The following is a 23,537-nucleotide window of genomic DNA, read 5'->3' on the forward strand; positions in this document are numbered from 1 at the left end:
AGTGGTGGTTTTATTCTGGTGGATACTTGCCAGAGTCACACGTTTGGTATGACCCATCCACAGCACCAAAAGCACTTGCCACCAGTCTGAACTGCCCACATGTGTCATGATTGTGGGGTTGCAATGTTGTCCATGTACTTCCTAGCTCAAAGGGAGATAGAGAGGGAGCAGCAGGGTTCCCAGACCATACAGTGCATCCAGCAGTGTGGGTTGTGGTGGCTGGGGAGAGCTGCCTCAGCAGCCATGGTTCTAGTGCCTTACCACCTTTTATCTGTCTTCTTGCAGGAAAAGCTCAAGTATTTCCCTGTGTGCGTGAGCACCAAAATTCACCAGGAGGATGATGCAGAAGAAGGCCTTGGCAGCCTTCCCAGGAACATCAGCTCCCTCAGCTCCCTGCTACTCTTCAATACCACCGAGAACCTGTGAGAGCTGGAGCAGTGCTGTGCTGCTCACCTGCCCCTGCTTGTCCTTAGAGGAGCTTTTCCTTCCTCAGGCATAGCAGTGACTGCTTGCTTTCCTGGGGATGTTACCTATCAGGCTCTTGATAGGACAGGGTTTGATACCTCTCTGCTGACTTCCAGCTGGGAAGCTTCCCTGCTCTTTGCCTTGGGTGGAAGCAGTTATTTTGTCCACACCTGATCCTCTACTCACCTGATCCAACCCCATTTTGCACTTTCTTTTGCTTAGTTCTTCCTATTATTCATCTTTTGTTTCTTTCCAGCCTTGAGATATGCAGTCACTCCTGCCCTTCTCTGCCCTGTGTGCCAGCTTAGGTACTGCTTCTTCTCCTGACAATTCCTCACACCATTACTTTACTGCTTTTATGTCTCCACCACCTCCCTCACTGTAGTTTCCTTTCCCACTGGGCTCATGTCATGGTTCTTCTTTCTGCTCTTATTGAAGAGCTGCTTTAAGCTCTTCTAGAGCTTTCAACTGCTGGACCTTGTCTTTCTTTTCCTGAGCCATGGATCATTTCTCCTTTTGGCTGTCCTCTGGGCCTTGAGTGGCAAGTCACTGGTGTCCTGCTGCAGGCCAGGATGGATTCAGGCCAGGTGGTGGAAAGGGAAGAGCTTGGTCATGGTGGCACTACAGTGGGGCTTTGCTTTAGAATTAGTCTGCAGACTGCACTGGCAGGGTGGGGAGCTGCTTGCCTCCTGGTTGTGGAGGGGAAAGGCAGAAAAATGGAGCTAAAAGAAGAAACCTGGAAGGCCTGATATGTTCCATCTTTGGAAGTGAAGTCAGGTCTCTGCCTCCAAGGCCTTCTTGTGTACACTGTTTCTTCTGGCCTTGGCTCTCAAGGCAGCATCACTAAAATACTTGTTTTCTGCCCTTAGGTACAAGAAGTATGTGTTCCTGGATCCTCTGGCTGGAGCAGTGACCAAGACCCATGTGGCTCTAGAAACAGAGACAGAAGAGAAGCTCTTTGATGCACCTCTCTCCATCACCAAAAGGGGACAGCTAGACAGACAGGTGAGATGCAGCTGCTTACATTCAGAGGGTTGTGCTCAGCTCTCTGAAAAGAAAGGACTTTGATAGGGTGGTGAGCAGGTAGGACAACAGCACCTTACAGGGCTGCAGGTACCTCATTTATCAGATGGACCTTGCCTGCTTTTGTGCTTGAGGTGTGAGCTTGATGAGTGAGACAAAAGCCTCACACTTGGCAGGTGTTTCTCTCTGCTCAAGCCTTTGTGGAGTGGTGAAAGGAGAGTAATGGGATATCAGCCTTGCTGCTCCACCTCAGAGCTGCAGGGAGGTTTGGAGGATCTATCACTTAATTAGCTCTATTGTGCCAGCTTCTGAGCCTCAGAGTCTGAGGGTGAGGTGCCACTGCTAGAAGGTCCCTGGGTGGAGTGTGATCCCCATCATTCCTGCTGGGAAGGGGTATCCACTGGTGCAAACAGGAGGGCCAGCCAGACTGAGCAAAGGGCTGTGCTTGGTGTACATGTGGGGCAGGCAGTGCACCAACCCAGCTGCCCCAACATGTGACTGGCACCTGACACCTTATAAAGGCCATAAGTGGGGTGCACCAGCTTTGCTGGAGGGTCATTTGGGACTGGGAAAAGGAGCCTGGGAATTGTTTGCTCATCACGTTGGACTGGAGGATATAATGTATATAGAGAAGAAATTCTTTATTCACAGTGCACCATCACTCCTGTGTTGCCTGTGTGTTTAACACAAGAGCAAGCCCCTCTACCTACTGGGTCGTGCTTCTGCATTTTAATCTTCTGGAGGAGAAGAGACTGGTTTATTTAGTCTGCAGCAGTTAGTGCATGAACCCTTCAGAGTTCACTTGCTACTGTGAAACTAAGAAGGGTCCTGCACTTTCTCCTCCTGCAGTCTACCTTTCCCAAGCCTGGTCTGCAGGAGGTAGCTTCTAAGCACAGGGGTGCAGGAATAGCTGATGTACCAAGGTACACCAGCCCAGCTGTGACTGCTGCCCAGATTGTTCCCTGCAGTGCCCCTGTTTGCAGCAAGCACATAGTCACTGCCTTACCTTGTTGCTTTGGGTTTCTTTAGGTCGCTGAAAATTACTTCTATGTGCCAGATCTGGGCCAGGTCCCTGAGATTGATGTGCCCTCCTACCTGCCAGACCTGCCTGGCATTGCTGCAGACCTCATGTACAGCGCTGACCTGGGCCCTGGCATTGCACCCTCTGCCCCCAGCAGTGCAATTCCAGAGCTGCCCACTTTCAACACCGAGTCGGTGGAGCCTTTGCAACCAGGTATTTTCAATCTCTGATCCCAGGACCCTGTGAAGGAGGAAGGCAGGGATTGCTAGAAAGTGGAGATGAGGCAGAAAGTCCCTTGGGAGAAATTTTAAGATGGATGTTGGATGGATGATGGATGTTGCACCTCTGCCTTAGGGAAAGCTGCAACCTGCTCAAGTTCTCACCTGACTGCAGCCTCTTTACCTCCCTCCCCCTCTCTCTGCATAGCTAGGGAGGAGGGAGCACAGTGTGCAAGGACTGGGTGTGTGTCAGCCTGGTGGGATGCAGCTGGGGAGGGAGAGTAGGGGAATCTCAGACTCTTGCCTTGGCCCTGCTTGCTGCTAAGAGATGGTGCACAGGGCACGGGTGCTCTACTGCAGGTGCTGAGGACTCTGATCTGTTGCTGCTGAGGTGTGTGAAGCTCTGAGCTCTTCAGATAAAATTTATTTCATATTTCAGATCTTCAAGATGCTAAGCTCTTGCCACCTCCTCCCCCTCCACCTCCCCCACCACCTCCTGTTGTGCCAACTCCGGTGCCTCCTCCACCGCCCTTGCCCCAGCCCACAGCCCCCTTGGAAGCAGCTCAGCCAGTCAGCGAGGAGAGCAGCAGCACAGTGCCTGCAGGTAAGGGCTGGGCTCCTCCACAACTGCATCAGCCTCCCTGCCCTCAGCCTGTTTCCCTGGGGGCCATCCCAGCCTTCCAGCAGGGGAGGAGGTGCAGTGGGATGAGATGCTGTCAAGGTATTGGAGAAGCCCTTCCCATGGGAATTTGGCTGGGCCTGTAGCTGCTGCACTGACCCATGTCTGCTGCCTGTCCTTCCTGTCCCTGCAGCTTCAGTCCAAGGAGCCCCAAAGGAGGTGGTGAACCCCTCTACTGGGCGTGCCAGTCTCTTGGAGTCCATCCGCCAGGCCGGGGGCATTGGGAAGGCCAACCTTCGCAGTGTCAAGGAGAGGAAGCTGGAGAAAAAGAAGCAGAAGGAACAAGAACAAGGTGCTCAGACTCTTTGGCAGAACTTCTTTTCCTTGCCCAGGTTGGGTCTGGGGGCAGGCAGGCAAGTCAGGAGCACAGTGAACTCACAGAGCAGAAAGCAGTTGTCTCCTCACAGGCTGATGGAGGTCTCAGGTGTTCACCACTCAGCCAGAGCTCTGTGAACTTGCTGGCCTGAAGGGCATCTGTCTCAGGGCTTGTGGAGAAGTTTCACATGTGAGGTACAGGACCAGGCACACAAATGAAACCCTGGGGGACAGGACTGAACCAGTTTAAGCACCTTGGTTGAGGTAGTTGGGGAGGGGATTGATGGAGCTGCTTTGGCAGAATGAGACTACAAATGCACAGCCCCTCAATGAATTCCACTCTTGGTTTTCCCCAGAAGATGACATTAACTCTGCTGTGCCAAGTATTTACCTCACCTGAAAATGGACTGTAGTTTTGGGGTGTCATATAAAATTAGAGGTTTGGAGTTTTTTCTTTAATCTGAAGGCAGTATTGCAGGGAAATGCATTTGCCATAGTGCTTTGCTCAGACTAATCTTTCTTCACTGACTTTTTCTGCTCTGTTTCAGTGAGAGCTACAGGACAAGGTGGAGATTTGATGTCAGACCTCTTCAACAAGCTGGTGCTGAGGCGCAAAGGTACTGTCCTGCAGTGTGGGCTGCTCCTTCCCCTAGGAAAGAGGGAGAGCACTCCCTGGTACCCAGGTTGTGTCAGCCACAGCCTCGGAAACAGAAACAGAGATTTTCCTGGGCAGTGTACCACAGTATAGCTGGGAGTATCTTTACAGAGAATGAGCAGAGGAATCTCCACCTCAGGTCCAGCTGGAGACACTGTATGTTTCAGAGGATGGACTCTGAAAGCTACCTGTGCAGAAGGGCAGCAGTGTTCTTTCTAACCCAGTGCTTGGGCAGCTGGGCCCACTGCCCATGTGGGCACTTGAGATGCCATGGCAGGTTTCTGGGGCATTTAGATCAAAGGTCACATCTCAGCACTGGGCAGGGACTTGCTCAGGGGGAGCTATAGTTAAACCTTGGCGTAAGCCTATGGCAGCATCAAACATGTTGGCTGTTCTGGTTACCTGGGTGGTGAGAGCATGGCTTTCCCCCTCCCCTTTGCTGAATCTCTTTGGTCTGTAGTCCCCAGGTGTCACTCACCTGTGATTTCCTTCTCTCACAGGTATTTCAGGGAAAGGACCAGGAGCCTCTGGGAACACCGATGCTCCGGGCAGTCCTGCTGGTGCCTTTGCTCGGATGTCAGACTCAATACCACCCCTCCCACCCCCACAGCAGCCTGTAGGTGAGGAGGATGAGGATGACTGGGAGTCATAGATGGGATCCATTGAGTTCTAGTGTGAAAATACTGCTGTCTGAAAAATTTCCATGAAGTTGAAGGAAGCAGGTCCTTACTGCCTTCACTTTGGTAAAAGTGGGAAGTGTCATTAATTAAGAGTGTGTACAGGAAAAGACCAGCTGTCCAGCCTTACAGCCCAGCACCACAGGCTGGAGGGCACCAGCTGCTAGAAGCAGGTGCTCCCCTCCCTGAAGGCAAAACTTGTGCAGACCACAGGGTTTGGACCTACTCAAGGGGCAGGTGACTCACAATGGAAGTTTCTCAGAGGCAGCTGTTTCTTTCCCTGTGGGGCTAATTAACATACAGGGAGCTGGTAACAGCTCTGTGCCATAAGTACTTTCTTCCTTGTGAAGAGCCTGGAGAGGTAGCATCCAGCTGCTGAAACTGGAAAAGAAGCAAACAAGGCTCCTGGGATGAGACTTGCTCAGGATGACAGAGGCAGCTGGGAACAGCTGAGGGATTATGTGGCTGTCCCTGGTGTTACTGCTGCCCTCCAGCACTGACCCATAACCCTGGAAAGACCCCCAGGAAAGTTAAATTTAAGAATTTACTTTGAATTCAGAAACTTAGGGGTTAAAAAGAGCAGAGCAATCCTGTGCTTAAACATGATCAAAGGAGAAGTGCTGTATCGTGGCCATATCTTGATTCCCCTTGTAAGAATGAACTGCTTCAATCTATTGGCTGCTTGAAGCAAGGTAGAAAGAGGGTGAGAAAAAATGTTACCCACAGCTGCTCCATTACCACTCTGTGTTACTCCAATATGACATAAATTAGTGGCCTGCTAGTTCACAATTCCTGTGAAAAGCTCAATGATGGCTCAATGATTGGTCAGTCAGGCCTCCTTCACTTGGTGGTTGATGGGAAAAAAACGTATGTGTTCAGTCAAAATAATTACTCCCCATACTTAAGTGTACTTAAATAATACTCGCCATACTTGAGTGTTTTTAATAAAAGTATTTAATCAATTTAAATAAAACCTTAATAGCTGTAAACAAGTAGGTGCCTGCTGCTACTCTCTTCACCTGCCTCAGACCTACAACCAGTTTCCCTCCTGACTGGTGCTGAAGGCTATCTCACCATCATAGCACAAATACTGAACAGCAAATATCCACAAAGGAGGCAGAAGGCAGAGATTTTACAAAGTCCATGGTACAGAAAAGCAGCAACTTGTGTTACTTTACCTAGTCTTCAGAGGTGTAAGTCATAATGATGAATACCATCTGTTCTCTGCTCCACATCACAAAGCATCCAGCTTGCCTCGATGGAACTGGGAACACACAAAACCAGGCAGTTTGTCCTTGGCCTTACGCTAAGGGAAGGCTCTGAAAAGGTCCAGATGAGGACAATGGGGAACAATGTTGGTAGCAGGACATAAGATACAACAAGTTCTGACCTTTCTTATCTCAGCAAACGCTGATCCAAAGGCAGGTTTCACCTGGGTCCTCTCCCTGATCCACTGGGGCAGTTTGTTGAAGATGGCAGGGCGTGTGTACCTGTGATCCAGGAGCAGGATGCTTGCAAAGTCCTTCTGATGGCGAATGGCTCTGCCTGTACACAGGATAAAAACAAAGAATGGCCCAGTCAATTGCTTGTTCTCAGACAAGGAAGATCATGTTCCCATCATCTGTAATGCATTCTTTTTCCTACCCTCCTCCTTCAGTGTGTTTCATATCCCCCAGCCTGTCCAAGGAAGGATGAATTACCTATTGACTGGTTTACTGCCTTCATGCACAGGTTTTCAATCAGCACTCTGCTCGGTGCCTGGCCACCAGCTCTGGGCTGGAAAGAAGAAATAGGCAAGTGTGAACACAAGGCAGATGTAAATCAAATTGGGGAATCTTACTGACAAAGTGAGGTAAATACTTTTACCCCTGCAGGGTGAGCGGGTAGCCAGGCAGACCCCAAGTGGAGAGTAAGGAGGAACTGAAGGAAGGCTGCAGTCAGAAAACTGCGTTGAGCGTGCACAAAGAGCCAGCCCAAGGTGCCCTTGAAGGCAGAAATCTGGTCCCCAGGAACAGCACCTCCAGTGAGCAAGGAGAAGGGACAAATTATCCTGGCAAGCAGCTTCTACCACCCTGCCACCCCCTCTGGGTTGAAGGGTCCTTGCTCCCCTTGGAGCTCAGAGCTGCCAGCAAATGCTGGTGGCATCTCCCTCCACCAAACTTCTCTGTGTTTAGGGCCATCTGTCCAGGACAGTACCACACTGTCTGGGAAATGAGGGCAATCTCAAGGAAAATAAAACCTCTGAAGGCAGCTCTGGGACTCGTGTGCTGGGAAGTTAGTACTATAAAGCAGAATTGAAAGAGACAGAGGTGTAAGTGGCTCTTACCATTGTTTTGTCAAGCCAAGTCATTTTTTCCTGCAGTTCTGGAGATCTAATGTTGGGGTAAGGCATTCCCACCATAATCACACACCTGCAAGGGAGGACTGCATTATTCTTAATGTCTCATCCTAGGGCACTTTGCCAATAGACTGATAAATTAGAGGTCACTGCACCCCTGAAAGACAGCCAGCTCTGCAAACCAAAGGCAGCAATAAAGCACAGCAGTCTGACAAGCACATGCTGAACAGAGCTGCAGAGGGATTCAGGGTGCCAGAACAAGGGATTATCTAGCACAGCAAGCCTAACTGCATTATTCACAGGAAGAGTGGCCTGGACAGGCAGGTTTTACACCACCCAGCAGCCCCTCCTGTTGCTTTAAGCATCAGCTAAGACACGTTCCCCAGGATTTTCTATCTGTGCAAGTACCGATGTGCCCATCATGCCTGGAGTCACTACACCACAAGCCAGAGCTGGCATTCCAGGAGCAGTCACCTTACCTTCCCAGGTCATCGGAGAAATTTATACCTTCACTCATTTTGCCTCCAACTACAGAAAGCAGCAGGGCCCCTGTCATCTGTCCTCCTGTCTGGCTGCAGCGCTGCAGGAGAGGGACCAGCAACTTAAACCAGAGCAGGGAAGATTTCTGTGCTTCAGAAACAGTCCCACACCTAGGCTACAGCCCTCTTTCCCTGTTGAAAGTGCCCTCCTTTGCAGCATTCCCATACCCACTGGGCCACACTCCCACCAGACTGCCTGCTCAGCTTACCTTTATGCATTTGGCATATTCCACTAGCACCTGCTCCACCTGGTTGGCTTTCTTAGGCTCCTGAAAGATCTGTCAGGCACAGTTCATCAGTTACAGCAACAGGAAGCAAACAGTTTAAAGAAAGCAAATCATTTTACCCTCATGCCATTAAGCAACATATGGAACTGAGGTCATGGAAGGGAAAATTGCCTGAAAAATAACTTAACCAGTACCTTTCCTCCACCCTGAAAATGCACTACAGCTCTTTCCAGCTGGGCTCTGAAGGGAGCAGCAGCTGCTCCTGCCCCTCCAACATTCCCTTTCAGCTTTGGGAGACTTGTTCAATACTGCAAGAGTCCAAGAGCTGAGAGGCAAAAAAGCACTGTGCACCTCTTGCACCTATGAATCAAAACTCTGTGGGGTCAGGAGACTCTACAGCTGCAAGATCTTGGAGGATAGGGACAGGACCAAACAATTTGAATCATCAATTAATTCCAAGCAGGGGCTCCCCTAGCCCAGTAAATAAATCAGCTTTTCATGCAAAGCATAAATAAAGTAGTATATCTTTATGTTATTCTAGCACACCTAATTAGTTACTGAAAACCTCTGCAGTTAATTAAGCTGTATTTTATAGCTGCTGTACCTTGGCCTAAAATACAAGTAGTTTTCCTAGTAATCGAGAGGTCCAACACCTTTCTTCTCTGTAACTGTAAAGAACCTACAGAATGTGTTTTCCTTTGGTTAGCAAGAAGTAATATAAAATTTTACCAGTCAAAATCAGTCTTTCAGTAGAAAAATAACTGGCAATTACAAATATACGGCAAAACTAACTTATTGAAAAGTAGCTATTTAAATTAACTTTCCCTCTGTGATTTGTATATAATCTCAGTGTGATCTCACCACAGCAACCTCAGGAAAGCCTTGAATCTTGCCCTGCTAAGATTTGATCTTGTGTGTGGGCAGCTGAAAGTCTCACTTGCTGCACTTACACCCAATTGCCTTGCTAATGCATATTCAATTTGCTGGAGACTGCAAAGGCAAAACAAGAACAATTCAGAGGTGAAATTTGGAACAAACTGTGTGGCCCAAAGCCTTGGAGGAACCAGGCAGAGCATTGGGACCCTGACAGGACACACCTGAAAGGCACTCAGAGTGGTAACTACAAACACAGAAAAAATAAAGCACAATGCTTCCACCCAAAAACCTACAGACTGCCCCATGTGCCAGAATGCCAAAAATCACCAGGGCTGTGAAATATCTGGGACTGTGGTAAGTTTAGCTTTTGGTACACACAGGTCACAGCCAGAGTATATGTACTTTTTCTTTCCCCTGGCACATGATCCAAGATCCCTGCACTGCAACCTGAACTGCCTGACTTACAATACCCAGCTTTCAAATACCTGTGAGAGTCATTGCAAAGACTTCATAATGTGCAGTGATCTCCCTATTTAATGTTTCTCATTGCTCCTTCAACAGGAGTCACCATTGGTAGTCTCCCAGTTCTCATTTCTACTTCTGGCAGATAGCAAAATGCTATTTGTCTTATGAACTGCACTGTTGTCTCACTCTGCCAAGCCCTTGGCTGTGCTGGTCTGTGCTCAGGGGACACAGAGATGAGCCTGGGAAAAACAAATTCCCTGCAGGAGCTCAACCTGAACAGCCCCTCCCAGCCACAAGAGAACAAGCCTGGTGGCTATGGATAGCAAAGACTGTCTGCCCCCATGGCCACTACACAGAGTGTGCATTTCAAGAATGTATAGCTGCAATCCATCTCATCTGGATTGCAGCTCAGTGCTCAGCCACCCAGGAAGTGTGATTTATTCATTACTGGAGGGATTAGCTGGATAAACATCCCTTCTGCTCTGCTGCACAGACCATGGGAACAACTCGGAGCGAGGTCCATAATGCATATGGAATTGTTTGGGTTTTGACACCTCCATGGAAAGTACTGACTGCCCTGGCTGCACAATCACCTTCTTCTTGGCTGCCAGGCGGGAGAGCAGCCCTGTCTTCTCCCAGTGTCCGTACACCTGCTTCTCGTACTCGTAGGAGGGGAAGAAGCACACCACACCTCCCGGGATCACATTGCACAGGTTGCACAGGATTCGACCTGTCTCGTCCATCTGCAGGAGAGATTAGAGCACGTTGCAGCTGACAGGAGCCCCAGATAATGCTGCTCCAATTCTCTGCTCAATCCCAGGATCACACCTTCCTGATGACATGCCTTAGGGGAGGAAAAAATGTGGGAAATATGCCAGGTCTGTGAGAACTCCCATGGAGCTGGGCTTCACTAAAAAGCTCTTCACTGCTCGGCCTTCTTCCCTAGCCCAGGGTTTCTGTATGGCTGTGGAGCCGTGGTCATTCAGGAAAGGAAGGTTTGCCTCAGTGGATGGAAGCTGTCCCATCAGAACAGATATTGAGAGCTGGTTAGCACATCTGCCTGAGAGTCAGCAAGGGCAGAGCAGACCTAGTGTCTAGCCTTGGGTGCTCACTGGCCTCCCACAGGAAGAAGGAAGATGCCCCAATGCCCCAAAACACCTGCAGCTGCTTTTGTGGTTTGGGATTTCCTTTGTCACGGCTTTTGCTCAGCCCCCCCTCTTAAACACAGAGTGTACCCTGCTCTGAAATAAAAGAGTGTGAAGCAAAAAAGAGATCCCAAGGAAGGGAACAAAGGACAAACTGACCATCTGAGGCAGGTCTCTGGTCTGGTAAGTGAATTCCAGCTGCTGGTTGGAAGGACCACTGCAGAGGATGATGGGTAAAATATTTTCTGGAGGAATCACATGTCCTGGGGACAAAAACAAGTAGGGAGAGTCAACATCACTGCTGTTGGCACAAACCCCATGAGCTGAAGAACTTGAATTGCATTCTAGTGACAGAGGCAAACATTTGCCTGGCTAAGCCAAAGTGCCTAAGTCACTCAGCTGTTCTAACTGCCATCCCCTCAGCCCCTGGGAGGAAGGCATGGCACACTGCCTGCTAATACCAGTCAAGACCACAGGGGAAGCTCAGAGTGAAAGGGAGCTCACACCCCTTTGCTGCCCGGATTTTTAGGAAAGATGCCACATTGCTTTGAGTGCTGACAGAATAGTGCTAAAGGCAAACTGCAGCCCTTGCAGCTGCTGAGCCCTCTCTGCCAGCCCGGCACGCTCACCACAGGAAAACTCCACGATACGGGCAGGGTCCACACCAGCACAGCACAGCAGCTGCTCTCGGAAATCAGACACCTAAGATCACAAAACAAAGACAAGTAAAGCACCAGTGGCCCAAAATCTCTACACCAGCAGCACCAGCCCTGCCGACCAAGGGCAGCCCGGGCCGGCGGAGGAGCGGCAGCGCCCTCTGCCCGCACACAGCGGCACCGACTGCCCGCAAAGCCTTCGGGGCGTGCTCCCTTGGGATCCCTGGCCCTGCAGAGCGATCCTCACACTGCTCCCCGTGCGAGTTCCAACCTACCACGGGCTCAGCCTGGCTGCTCTCTTTCCACCCCGGCTTGCAGATACACCACCGACCTCCCGGGACCCCAGCACAGCACCCTTGTTCCCTCACCGGCTGCATGGTGCCTCCGGCAATGATGACAGCACGGCATTCTTCCACAACCTTGGCAAAGTGGACAGCTGGATTCAGCAAGAGGAATTTGAGGCTGCTCTGACCAACTGTGCCTGGGAAAAGGAGAGAAGAAAATTCAGGAGCTAGCTGTGACAATACTCAGGGATACGAGAGATTCTCCCTCCTGACCTGGGTACTCTGGCAGGTAACCCACCTCTCAAAGTAAAGACATACTGTTCATCACAGACAGAGGCAGCAGCAGGTAATGCCAACCTGGAAGTTACCTTCTGCTTCCTAATCCCCCTGGAGCTGTACAACAGGCACAGTAAATTGCAGGATAAAACTTGATATCCAAAGTGGGAGCAGACCTCTGCAAACCCTGGCCCCAATGCCCTTGGTTAAAAATTCCCTTGGGGTCATAAGCATGCTCAGACAGACCAAGGCTGCCAGCCTACATCACAGATGGCACAAATGCAGGTTTCCCACAGACTCTTGTATCTCCTCCCTCAGTGGCAGTGAAGCACCCTCTTGTGACTGACTCATGCCACTTCTCCCCAGCTCACCCTTCCCAGTACCTTGCCTGTTGAGAATGACTCTGCCATCTTGGTTGGCATTTGTGAGGGCTGAGAGAAATCCTTCAATCTGCATCAGTGGAGAGGCAGTTCGGAGCTGCTCGTGCTCAGCCTGCACAGGAGAGCTCTGGGGGTTAGCTGCTGGCCCAAAAAGAAAAGGAGAGGCAGGCAACTTAGGCCACACTTCTAAAGACAGGGGTTAAGCACAAAACATGCTCTACAGGAGCACAATACCTGGCAGGCAGAGAATAAATACCCATTAAATGGGAAAATCCAAATTCTGTCTCGTTGCTAAATAAAAAAAAAAAAAAAAAAATCTGATTTTTGTGGCTGGCACCACTAAGCAGAGCTACTACTCAGGTCCCAGAGCAAGCAGGTCACAGAAGTGCAAAGCTTGAGTGCATGTGGTGTGAACATGGAATTACATCATTCAGCTTGAAAGGGACCTCACTAATCCAATGTACAGTTGCCTAGGTCAACTAGTGAGACCTGTTAAAAAGCACCCATGCAGGACACCTTCTTCAGTCTCTCATTCTGCACCTCTGCCTCCCCCCTTTCCTCATGCAGAAATGAGGGTTCCACATCCTCACTCTGCCCACAGATGCACAAAGAGACGATGCCTGAACTCACCCTCCTTTTCAGATCCCTGCTGAAGGGTCAGAAGAAAGTCCTGCAAACCAGCCAGCTTCTGGTTCTCCTTGTTGGTTTTCACAGCTGAGGCAGGGCTCCCATATCGCTCCATAAACCCAAAAAGCTGCCAAACAAAAGCCAGAAAGACCAACAGCAGGAATCAGAGAAGATAAAAGCAGGTTTGCTGGCCTGCCACAAATTAAGTTTCTCATTAGGTGTTCACAAACCAGCCTAATCAGAATGTATCAACTCCCATTACCTTCCTACACCCACCGAATCAAAAGCAAAAGAAGTTTCTGATGTCTGTTCTTCCAGTGCAATGCAGCCTACTTGGCTGGCAAATTTGAGGCCAAGCAGCACAGAATTGGCACCCTCTGGAATACCATGGTAAACCACATTGTATTTTTCTTTTCTGGATAAACAAGAGTTAATCTGCCCATCTAGTACTTTTTATAGGAACCAGTTGGTTTGCAGAACAGGATGGAGAAGACAAGACTCCCACCCAGCTGCTGCCCCTTCCATCTCAAACTGCAGGTGTGAAACAGCATTGGAACACTGCTGACCATGAACCCTCAGGGCACATACCTTCCTGCTGATAAGGCTCTTCTCACAGTACCGCTGAACCTGTTGGAGGAAGGCAGGAAAATGAACTGGCATTCAGCACCCCTTCTCCCATCCTGCTGCCCTTGATCCCTGTCCAGCAAGGCTGTCACTTGCTGTGCTCTGGGGAGAGGTGCACAGCTCTTCGTGGGCATCACCAGCCAGACAAGAGTTTATTACAACAGCATTCCAGAGTGGAAGCACACAGTGTTAAGGTGCTGGGTTTGGAGTAGGTTACTGGAGTAGCAAAATGTCTGCATCCACAGCCCTTACAGTGTAGCTTTGCCTTACAGACAGCTAGAAAGCATGGGCTTTGGCTCTACTTGCAGCTTTCACACAATAAACAAGTCACCACCACCTGTGCCCTAACAGACAACGTTTGCCTTACCTTGAAGAGGTTGATATTGTCAATCTGGCTCTGAAATAGAAAGTCATTGATGGATTTTAGTACTGTCCCTGAAAGAAGAGAGAGAAGGGGAAAAGAAATTATTGGCTGCTGCTGGGCCTGCACCTCTTACTGCCCACACCCATGTCCCTGACTGATAGCTCCATACCCCAGGAGTTCAGTCTTACCTGTTTGGGAAACTGCCTGACATCCAGGATTCTGGTTCACATTACCTGCAAAGTATGAAACCAATTCAAGGAAGGCTTGAATCTATCTCAAAATTCAGCAGGGAACTAAAGACTGAGCTTGATGGGTACAGTGCACAAAAAAACCAAGAAGTAACTACACATCTGCAAAATGTAGCTATACAGACAAAACAGCAGCTCCCACTCAGTTTTAATTTGCCCTAGAGTAGCCTTACATTGTAGAACAAGCGTGCTGCTCCATCCTAAGGAACACCACCTACATTCCTTCTGTGGCAGGAAGCAGCAGGTAGGGTGGGTGATCAGAAATGCTCTCACCCCTATGTGGTCATCATGCTGCAAAAACAAAGTGAAGGGACTGCAACACATCCCTAATTCCTCCTCAGTGCAGCACCAGGAAGCTGGGAAGCACAGAGGTTGGCAGGCAACTGGGAGGAGGGGAAAAACCTAAGGACACCTACATGCCCAGAGCCCAACAGCCAGAACAGGATTAATTACTGCCACTCACTGTATTTTATGTCCTAGACTTTAACACCAACCTCACATCTCACTTTTGCAGCCCCTGCCCCAAAGGGCTGCATTTCCCCTGGAAGGGAGGAAGTTCTATATGAAGTTAGGATGTGCCCTCCTCAAGACACACTAAGGTCTAGGAAACAGATCACTGGAGAAAAGGAGCAAGCCTTGCAAACTCCTGTGGACTTAAAATCAAAGCAAAATATTTTCTCATAAAGGAAAGGCACCACTCAAGAAAGATTCATTCTGCAGATGCATGCTGACACACCTAAAGGCCTTGCTGCCAGATGACCTAGAGATTTATTTCATGCAGTTCTTGTGCTACACTGTTATACATCTGTTATACATCTGTTGTATTCCTCACTTAGCATCTTACATCATCCCCACTTCAACTGGATCTCAAAACCACACAGAAAAGGAAACTGCCTCTACCAACTTACAATGTCATCTGCTGCTCCTAAGCTAGTGAAACATAGAAAAGGGTTCCAGTAGACCTCAATCAGCTTCCCCATGTACAAACCAGTCTGTGAAATAAAGTACTGGCATCTGAGCCTATCCATAAGCAACACTTCCCTGCAATCCCTGCAGAGGAGGAAGGGGGACAGTGTCCTGAGGAAGTACCAACTAGCTCAAAGTGTATCAGTATCCCTGGAGACACAAAAGGTTTGCTTACCTCCCAGCATAGCCACAAACTGCTCCAATAAATACAGGATCTGCTTAATGTACATCAAGTTCTTTGCCTTCAAACGTTTCCTATGAAAAATGAGATGCAATGAGGCCCCAAAACCTCTTCAGGGACTAAGCGAAGCAGATGAGCTGCAGAAACAAGTACATGAATTTTTCTTCATTTTGGAGAGTCAGGAAGTAAGATTTCTTCTATGTTCACTCTCCCTGTTTGTGACAGGACACAGTCATCTGGATATCCTGCCCAAGGTGATCCCAAAGCATTTACCCTTGCTCCCCCCACTGTTCCTACCGTTGCACTTCTCTTTGCATATTAATTAGTTGATTTATCACAATGGCACTGATACCTCAAGATCCTATTGCAATAATGCTCCAAACATTTAGAGTTATTATCATTGAACACAACAATCAGCCACTGCAGGGATAGCAAGGTGCAGAGCCAAAACCCACATACAGCTTCCTTCTCCTCAGAGCTTCCTGCTTCTACCATAATGCCTGTCAGCACAATGAAAGACTAAAGGAGAGGGAGAGACATGAAAGACTGAATCTTTAGAAACTCTGCATCACAAAGTAGAAGTGATTAGAGGGAGATATTGGGAAAGGAACTGAGTGTATAAGGGGAAAACAGAATCCTCAGGGTATCCCCTTCTCGCTGCTTAATAACAGCCCCAGGAGTCTGACTTAGATGGATTCTAGACAGAGATAATGAAGCAAGTGTCTTTTCATCTGCAGAACTCTTAGTGCAGTTACTTTCCACTGGGGAAAAGCAAGAAAGACCCTGCAACCATGGGACCAAGGCATCCACAGACCTTGCCTCTGCTGAGCTGTTTTTCCCCAAGATCCTCACCTGTATCGCTCCATGTACTGCGACAGCTGGGAGTGGGCACAGCACAGCTACAGAAACAGAAAGCAGAAGCTGTTGTTATAAAGGAGAGAAGAAATAGCACTGTGGGAAGCAGACCCCCCTCTCCATCAGCAGGCCAGGCTGTGACTCACCTGAGAGCCGCTGACCTCGGCACTGTGGATGCAGGTGATGGTGTCTATGAGGTTGTGGGCCTCGTCAATGATCACAACCTGGTCCTTCAGCTTGATCCCGGCAGCGTTCCTGGTAGGCTCATGCAAAAGCATCTGATAGGGCAGCACCACCAGCTACAGGAGAGGCACACAATGCCCTGATTCCAGCTCTCATCCTTACAAACTTAAGGCATTCTACAACCATTCATTAACAGCCCGTATCAGAGGGCTGAATTCAACCAATGCAGCAAATTCAGCACATGCCAAATTCAGCCAATGCAGAATTCAGCCAAGTGACTTACTCTTATGGGAAAAGTAAGAACAAAACCAGGAGCACATGCTTGAGAGGGGCACTGGGATGTAAGCTCAAGAGAAATGATTATGCTACAATTGCATATGGGCTCAGGTTACCTTCTAGATCTCCTCTGGAGAACTGAAAGCATGTCTTCAGAGAGAACCCAGCAAGAAAGAAGAGTGGTGTAAAATCTAAGAGTACATCTGTATGTCAATATTGCCTCACACTTGCTGAACTGCTCAAGTATTTCAAAATGCTGAGACATACAGCATCCTTATGAATTCTTATGGAAATTGTCATTTTCCTTTGCTTTCTGAGCAAAACTTCAGCAGACAGAATCACAGGTTGATTTACAGACTCCCCCAATCTAAGTAACAGTACTAGAGAGAGCAGGCCATCAGTTCATTCGTAGAGTGCCTGGCATTAATGCCACTAAAACTGTTAAGCCTTACCTGAGCAGCAGGAATAGCAAATCGACTCCCATAATATGGGCAGGCTTTAGTCTCCCTTCCCAAGGACACCAATTGCTCAATATCCTTCACTTCCACCAGAACTTCATCACGGAGAAACTGCATTTGCTCAAAGGAATAAAATGGGCACACGGTGCGACTCACACGTCTCTTCTTCCCCTCATTGTCCTCACTGCTCTTCTTTTCTAACAGCAGAAATCAAAAGAAAGCTATGAGCAACACACACAACAGCCTAGAATAACCACTTTGCAGAACCTCATGAATTTCAAAGCAAGCTTTGTTCTGTGTATTCCTGACCTATCACCTATCTTTAAATTATTCAGCAGTAACATTTCCATCCCCACAGCGGACACTACTCTTGCCAGTTAGATTTAGCATGTGACATCTTCCAACATTTCTAGCATTGAGTTAACACAAGTATCTTTCTGTGCAGAAGTCCTGACCAGCTTAAGACACTCAGAAAATTTATCCTGATCTCAGCATAGCCTGGAGATCAAGAAAAGCACCAAGGATTCCTGTTCCTCCAGCCTGTCATTTTCAAGCTTCTACCCCTCCTGCTAGAACTGACTGGCAGTGTCGACTGTCTCCACACTTTCATGACACCTTTTTTAGGAATTGCTTCCCCAGGCTGGGGGCATTCTTACCATGTTTGTTCTTTTGCATCTCCATGCAGCGGTCATTGATGAGCTGGAGAGCGCCCAGGCGTCGCACGTCCTCATTCACGCACAGATTCTGGCACGTCCAAAGAGAGGAAGAGGAAGGGAGTCAGTTCACAGCTGAGTGCCCCCATGAGCACCCCCTGCTGTAAAATTAAAGATTTTCTTTAAATCAATTTCAGGCCAGATTCCAAAAATGAAAAGTCTACCAGTTAGACATTGTACATACTAACTGCTACAAGCATGCTCAAAACTCACAGAAACTTAGGAGGGAAAAAAAAAAGAGAAAAAGAGGGCTCACTGCTACACAACAGCTTTGAAAAATGCTGCCAGAAGTACTAGTTTACTAAGAAGAGCACCTTCTCAGCGACTCAGACTCCTGTAATACCCCATATTAGAAAAGGTAAAACATATTCTTGTATTTACACCAAAGGGTAAAAGACCAAAACAGAGTTCACAGAAAAACGTACATCACACAGATCTGTGTTGCGACCCATGGCTGCCTTAGTTTTTCAACAGGAGACTCAGCCCATCCCCAAGGTGACTTCTGTGGCACCAGATCCACACAGCCCCTGGCAATGTGTTCTGGGTGCCTGAGAACACCACCACGTACCTGCCTGGATCCCAAGGACACCAGACGTGTGTCTTTGCCAAAAGGACTTTTCTGCACCTCATGCACAAACTGGGACAGCTGGGAGTGAGTGCGGCTGCAGTAGTAGATCTGCAGTGAGGAAGAACAAAAGGAAGACAGAGGAATACAGAAGCCAATCCCTACCTATGACCAATCCTACAAGGAAGCAGCCAAGCACTTCAACAAGTCTCACCTTGCTCAAGCATTCAAAAGCACAAGGAAAAGCACATGTTTGAGTGTCACCTTAAAACTGCTGAGGCCAAAAGCCCCATCTTTGATTTCTCCTCTGCATTTGCTTTTGTTTCCATTTAATTTTCCAATATCTCTATAAAACAGGGACTCACCATGGGAGAGTAATAAAAAAATATTTATTGCTGTGTGCTTTTACAGCAAGCCACAGCAAAAACTAAGCAGTGCTAGCACAGCAAGCTGCTTAGCCAGGCAGTGTAGTCCAGAAGGAGATGAGCACAGCAGAACTAGCTGTCCTTATCAACAAACCTGGCAGGTTTTGGAAGCCAGTTCCTAAATCCTTCTGTACACCCTGACTGTTGGAAAGGTGCAAGGAAGCCATAATTCTGCTCACTCCTACACTATTTTATGAAGTGGCACTATTTAATTTCCTCATCTCACCTTAGTCACATGCTCCTCTTCCAAATCGTCATCATCATCTTCTTCCAGCCTAAGAAAAGAGAAAATTTAAACAGTTTCCTTTCAGCAGACCACCGACAGCAAGAATCAAATGATGCTCCACCACAAGACTGGTGTCTCAAGAGAGATGATTAAGTCATCTCAAAAAGAGCCTCAGAACTCATCTCAGGTGGTAAAAGAAAATGTAAGTTTTTAAGAACAGTGCAAGTGTGCATAATCAAGTCAAGCCTTTCTCTTTAAAGGAAAAATCTCTCCTCGGCTGTGCCTTTTTTCCAAGTTCAAGATTTTTTTTTCTTTTGATTCAGGGGCTTCTAAGCCTCAGGCATAAGCTAATCAGTGCTATACTATTCTTTGGTGACCTCATTTATTTATTTTTGTAAAGCTTTCTTATTAGAAGCAATTTACCTCCAGATATGGTATAAAGAAGGGCTTCAGGAAAGCATTCAGCTACCATTGAGCTCCTCAAAGGCAACAGCAGTTCAATGTTTGATAGACTACATACATATAAAAAAGTAGTTAAATGTTCTTCAATTTTTAAGGCAGAAGGATATGTCTAGACACTAATTAGTAAATTTGTCATTTAAATTGTTTGATTTTTTTTGTGCTGAAGTATGGCTTCTGGCTTTCTGCATAAAGCAAATGCATGAGAGAGAAAAGTGTGCATGGGATTTTCATGCCAAAGCTCTGTCTTCAGAAATGTGAACATCTCTGCCTTTAGAGTATCAAAAGATGCCAGTGCTGATCTGCAGAACTGACAGCTTCCTGTGGTGCCCTGAGTTCCATTCTGCTTTCTAATGCAAGGAATTTTATCTTGAGTCATTCACTCAGCACCCAGAGGCACTCTTTGGGAAGCTGGCCATGGATAAAGGCAGGACACTGCTACACATTTTAAGATGCACTTTCTCAGAAAGCACTTCAAGTCACTCAGATCAATCTAACAAAAGTTTAAAAAAATCAAAACAAAAATCCCCTTCAAACAACCAATTAAATAAACCCCAGAACAACCACCACCTTACACTGTTTGAAAAGGTGAGAAACACTTTTAAATAAAATCTGCACAACTTCTTTAATGAGGGCAAGACAAAAATTAGACAGAAAATGTTTCCTTCACATGGAATCCCCTCAGTCCCTGTCCTTACCCAGATACCACTTTCTTTTCATCATCACTCTCATATTCAGCAAGAATCAGCTCCTCCTCATTGTGATCCAGCTGGTCTAGAGCACCCTCTCCAGCTCCCTGTGAAAGAGCCTCCTTGCTGAGCTGAAGAAGGCGCTTTGCCTCATCCTCCTCACATCTCTGGAAGGAATACAAAGGCACAGTGTTTCCCACATAAAAAGAGAGTAGCACAGGGGTTGCTTTATGGCATGAACAGGTCAGAACTCAGCACAGTCCCTCACAGAAGGCTGAAGCTGTTCAGCCCTACAGAAGGCAGCTGCTACCAACAACCAAAGACTTGCCCACACAAATGGTTATGAAGAGGAAACATAAAGGACCTTCTCTGCAAAAGGCCTGCTGAACTAAAAGACCCTCAATGAAATGTTCATGTAATCCACTATTAGTTACTTAAAGTGGCCCATAAAAGATGTCTGCCTGAGAGGAAACAGTGTGTAAATAAACCTGAACAAACAAACTTGTAAAGACATAATCAAACACTCTCTGCACATTTAACTCAAAGCTAGAATCAGCTCAGCATCTGGTTTGGAACAAGATTTCTCTTGCTGTTTTTTCTGCAGTTGTATGACTGTTACTCTAACACAAGTCTATCTTTCTACAAAAATTCAATTGAACTGCGAAGAACAGTTTTCTGATTAACTTTTGTGTCATGACAAAGGAAAGTTCATTTTTTTCCATCTCAAAACAGTATCTTCCAATGTCAATGAGCATTTTATTATAATGGAATTTTACAAACAATGCAGTTAGTAAGCACTACAGAAAAGATGAATCAGTCACTTTTCTAAATCTCTGTAATATTTCTCTCAGTTACTTTCTTGCTTTTCATCATGCTTCTCATGTCACATGCTCTTCATCTTCTTTTAAGAGAGAAGTTCTTTGTTCCATTTGGTTTTTATTTGCCATTCTTTACTATTTCTGTCATATCATTTTGACAGGAGTTGACCAAAACATTACACAGTATTTCAGATAGAGCACACTAGAAATCAATAGCCTGGCAGCCTAATAAATCTATTTGGGGACCTGAACTGAGTATTTCTGGGAAGTATAACTCATATTATCAAAAACCATCAAGAGCACTGAGGCCAGTTCATGCACCTGAATGAGAGGAAATATATACTTATGAACTTTAATATCATTTTTGTTCCAGAAGCACGGACTTTTCAAACATGTTCATAAAACAGAGATCTTGCCAAAAAAAGCCTCTGAGAATTAAAGCTTTTAAAAGAAAAGCAGAAAGCCAGAAGGCAATCAGAACGCACATAATTTCTGCCCACACACAAAAACTGTCACAGGAAATTATTGATGCACAAATTGTTTTTCACATCTGTACTTTTAAAAGAAAATTTACCAAATAATTTCAGATGACCAATTTCAAAAACCTCACCCAAAGAACTCCTCAAACAGGTGGGTTGGAAAAGTCAGTGTGAAGTCACACATAAGCAAATATGAACAACACTGAAGGTAACCAAACCAGCAAGTTTTGATCTCTGTGGAATAACTCACCTTCCTCTTTGCTGCGTATTTTAACTGCACGTTGTGCCGAATTTTCTCAAGACGATCTTCTCGCTTTTTCCTTCTGATCTGCTCTTCCTACAAAAATGGGAGAGTGTGGGCAGGATGAAGTGGATTTAGTCCTGGTATCACTACTTATGCTCTGCGCATAGAAAAAAGACCAATGGAAACAAAATTGCCGGTACCGGGTGCCCTTCCCCCGGAGTGCTCGCCTACTGAGTGTACTCTGCTCAAAGCTATAGTTTCCTGTCTTGGGCAAAGACACAACACCACCAAATTTGCCTCAAGCGTTCTCCACTCACCATCCAGGATACAGGAACAGTTTGCCCAGAGAAGGGGCGCAGTTCCCTTCCCGGGAGATGCTAAAAAGCCGCTGGGCACTGGGTACCGCGCTTGAGGAACTCTGCTCGAGCAGAGGCTGTTCCAGGTGATCCCCACGGGTCCCTTCCAGCCCCAGCCATTCTGTGACTAATGACATCAGCCCTCCCGATCCTTTCCTCGTTATTTCACACAGCAGCGCTTCCGCACCTTCAGCCTGTCCACCATGTCCCGCTCCTCTTTCTTCTGCACGAAGGCCGTGACCCAGTCCGGCTGCCCGGCCGTGTCCGCGCTGCCCGGCCGTGCCTGCTGCGGGCTCGGCGCGTCCTGCCCGCCGGCCCCGAGCGCCAGCAGCTGCGCCTCCTCCTGCCGCCGCTTCTCCTCGCAGTCCCGGAGCCACGACAGCGCCCCGCAGATGAGGCTCAGCGATTTTCCCTGTCACGGAGAGCCGGCACGGTGAGCAGCGCTGCCGCCACCGCCGCGGCCCCGCTCGGCCCCAGCCGCGGCTCGGCCCCGCCGCCTCACCGTGCCCGTGGGGCTCTCGAAGATGCCAACGCGGCCGGCCTCCAGCACGCCGTACAGCGCCTCCATGAACTGCTCCTGGATGCGGTACGGAGTGTAGGGGAACGGGAACCGGCCCGGCACGGAACGCGCCGCCTCCCCGCTCTCCATCCCGCCCCGCTTCGAACCGGGCGCCGCGGCCGCGGCCGCCCCTTCCCGTGACGCGGCGGAAGAGCCGCCCGCGCTGCCCTGCACGCGCAGACCCGCCCTTCCCGAGCTGCCGAACCCGGCCCGCTGCTCAGCCCCCTTCCCCGTTCCTTCCCAGCACACGCAGGGATAGAAAATTAGATTACAGAGGGGAAAAAAAAAGTTTTATTTAGGAAGGAAACGCACAGTAATGACACACTGCCATATAGAAGGGGTTTATATAATACTCAGTCCTTAAATGCCGAACTGTGTATGATAATACTCAGTCCTTAAATGCCGAACTGTGTATGATAATACTCTGGAAACAACAGCGACCTAAAGAAGAGCGGCATAAAAAGAACAAAACTCTGGACCAGCAGTGAGAACTCATCGTGTTCAGATTAGGACATCTAGGGGCAAATCCTTTCTTTTTGGTTAAATAATATAAGGCATCACTTTTGTCCATGTTTTGTTGATCTCCCACGTTGAAAGGTGTTTCAAATCAACAACAAATCTGGGAGAAGCTACAGACTGCCTTTCAACTGGAAGCACTTCTGCATCCAGGTTTTCTGGGAGCAGCCATTAGTTTTGTGTTACCTAGCTATCATGAGGTAGGAATTCTTTGTCCCATGTGAGATTTGGAAAATAGAAAGAAAAGACAAACAGATTTAAGTTCAGCTCCAAAGTCTCACTCTGAAAAGATCTGGAAATGCCTTGTCAAAGACTGTGTAACTTACTCTGTTCATGAAAAATAAGGGAAGGTAGTAGAAAGAAGAGTTCCTAAGACTGTTACAGCATCTAACAAGCCAAAGTTTTGAGTCAGAACCAACCTGGAACACTTTATTTTGATCTTCACCTTAGCCATATTTTACAAGCCC

The 23,537-nt window shown here is 47.8% G+C and overlaps 2 protein-coding genes across 9 annotated transcripts in view; one reads left to right on the plus strand and one right to left on the minus strand.

Moving 5' to 3' along the window:
- WASHC1 (WASH complex subunit 1) overlaps nucleotides 1-6,046 on the plus strand; it is a 37,311-nt gene extending 31,265 nt beyond the window's left edge. For all 6 annotated transcript variants that reach the window (XM_039708102.1, XM_039708100.1, XM_039708101.1 and 3 more), the window contains exons 5-11: nucleotides 286-422; nucleotides 1,335-1,470; nucleotides 2,518-2,722; nucleotides 3,167-3,331; nucleotides 3,540-3,698; nucleotides 4,270-4,338; nucleotides 4,877-6,046. In XM_039708102.1, coding sequence (XP_039564036.1) covers nucleotides 286-422; nucleotides 1,335-1,470; nucleotides 2,518-2,722; nucleotides 3,167-3,331; nucleotides 3,540-3,698; nucleotides 4,270-4,338; nucleotides 4,877-5,028 — 1,023 coding nt within the window. In that variant the 3' untranslated portion in view covers nucleotides 5,029-6,046. The remainder of the gene's footprint in view (nucleotides 1-285; nucleotides 423-1,334; nucleotides 1,471-2,517; nucleotides 2,723-3,166; nucleotides 3,332-3,539; nucleotides 3,699-4,269; nucleotides 4,339-4,876) is intronic.
- A 129-nt stretch (nucleotides 6,047-6,175) lies between these two features.
- Nucleotides 6,176-22,678, minus strand: DDX11 (DEAD/H-box helicase 11). 3 transcript variants are annotated; one of them, XM_039708097.1, is made up of 26 exons: nucleotides 22,498-22,678; nucleotides 22,183-22,407; nucleotides 21,646-21,732; nucleotides 20,108-20,265; nucleotides 18,951-18,999; nucleotides 18,303-18,410; nucleotides 17,678-17,765; nucleotides 17,016-17,218; nucleotides 16,251-16,403; nucleotides 16,102-16,148; nucleotides 15,244-15,323; nucleotides 14,043-14,087; nucleotides 13,858-13,925; nucleotides 13,455-13,493; nucleotides 12,870-12,993; nucleotides 12,243-12,377; nucleotides 11,668-11,780; nucleotides 11,273-11,345; nucleotides 10,803-10,906; nucleotides 10,092-10,241; nucleotides 8,140-8,208; nucleotides 7,871-7,971; nucleotides 7,380-7,464; nucleotides 6,754-6,829; nucleotides 6,444-6,598; nucleotides 6,176-6,317 (listed from the first exon to the last, which is right to left on the minus strand). In XM_039708097.1, the coding sequence occupies exons 1-26, from the start codon at nucleotides 22,642-22,644 to the stop codon at nucleotides 6,288-6,290; spliced, it is 2,712 nt and encodes a 903-aa protein (XP_039564031.1). In that variant the 5' UTR covers nucleotides 22,645-22,678; the 3' UTR covers nucleotides 6,176-6,287. The 3 variants fall into 3 exon arrangements, 2 of the variants coding, with proteins under 2 accessions (XP_039564031.1, XP_039564030.1); XM_039708096.1 differs by having other exon boundaries at nucleotides 12,243-12,380; XR_005627354.1 differs by lacking the exons at nucleotides 6,176-6,317; nucleotides 6,444-6,598; nucleotides 6,754-6,829; nucleotides 7,380-7,464 and adding an exon at nucleotides 8,762-8,836 and having other exon boundaries at nucleotides 7,906-7,971; nucleotides 12,243-12,380.
- Between the last annotated feature and the right edge of the window lie 859 nt (nucleotides 22,679-23,537).

Source organism: Passer montanus, unplaced genomic scaffold, assembly GCF_014805655.1.
Source record: "Passer montanus isolate IOZ18808 unplaced genomic scaffold, ASM1480565v1 scaffold20, whole genome shotgun sequence".
Taxonomy (NCBI): Eukaryota; Metazoa; Chordata; class Aves; order Passeriformes; family Passeridae; genus Passer; species Passer montanus.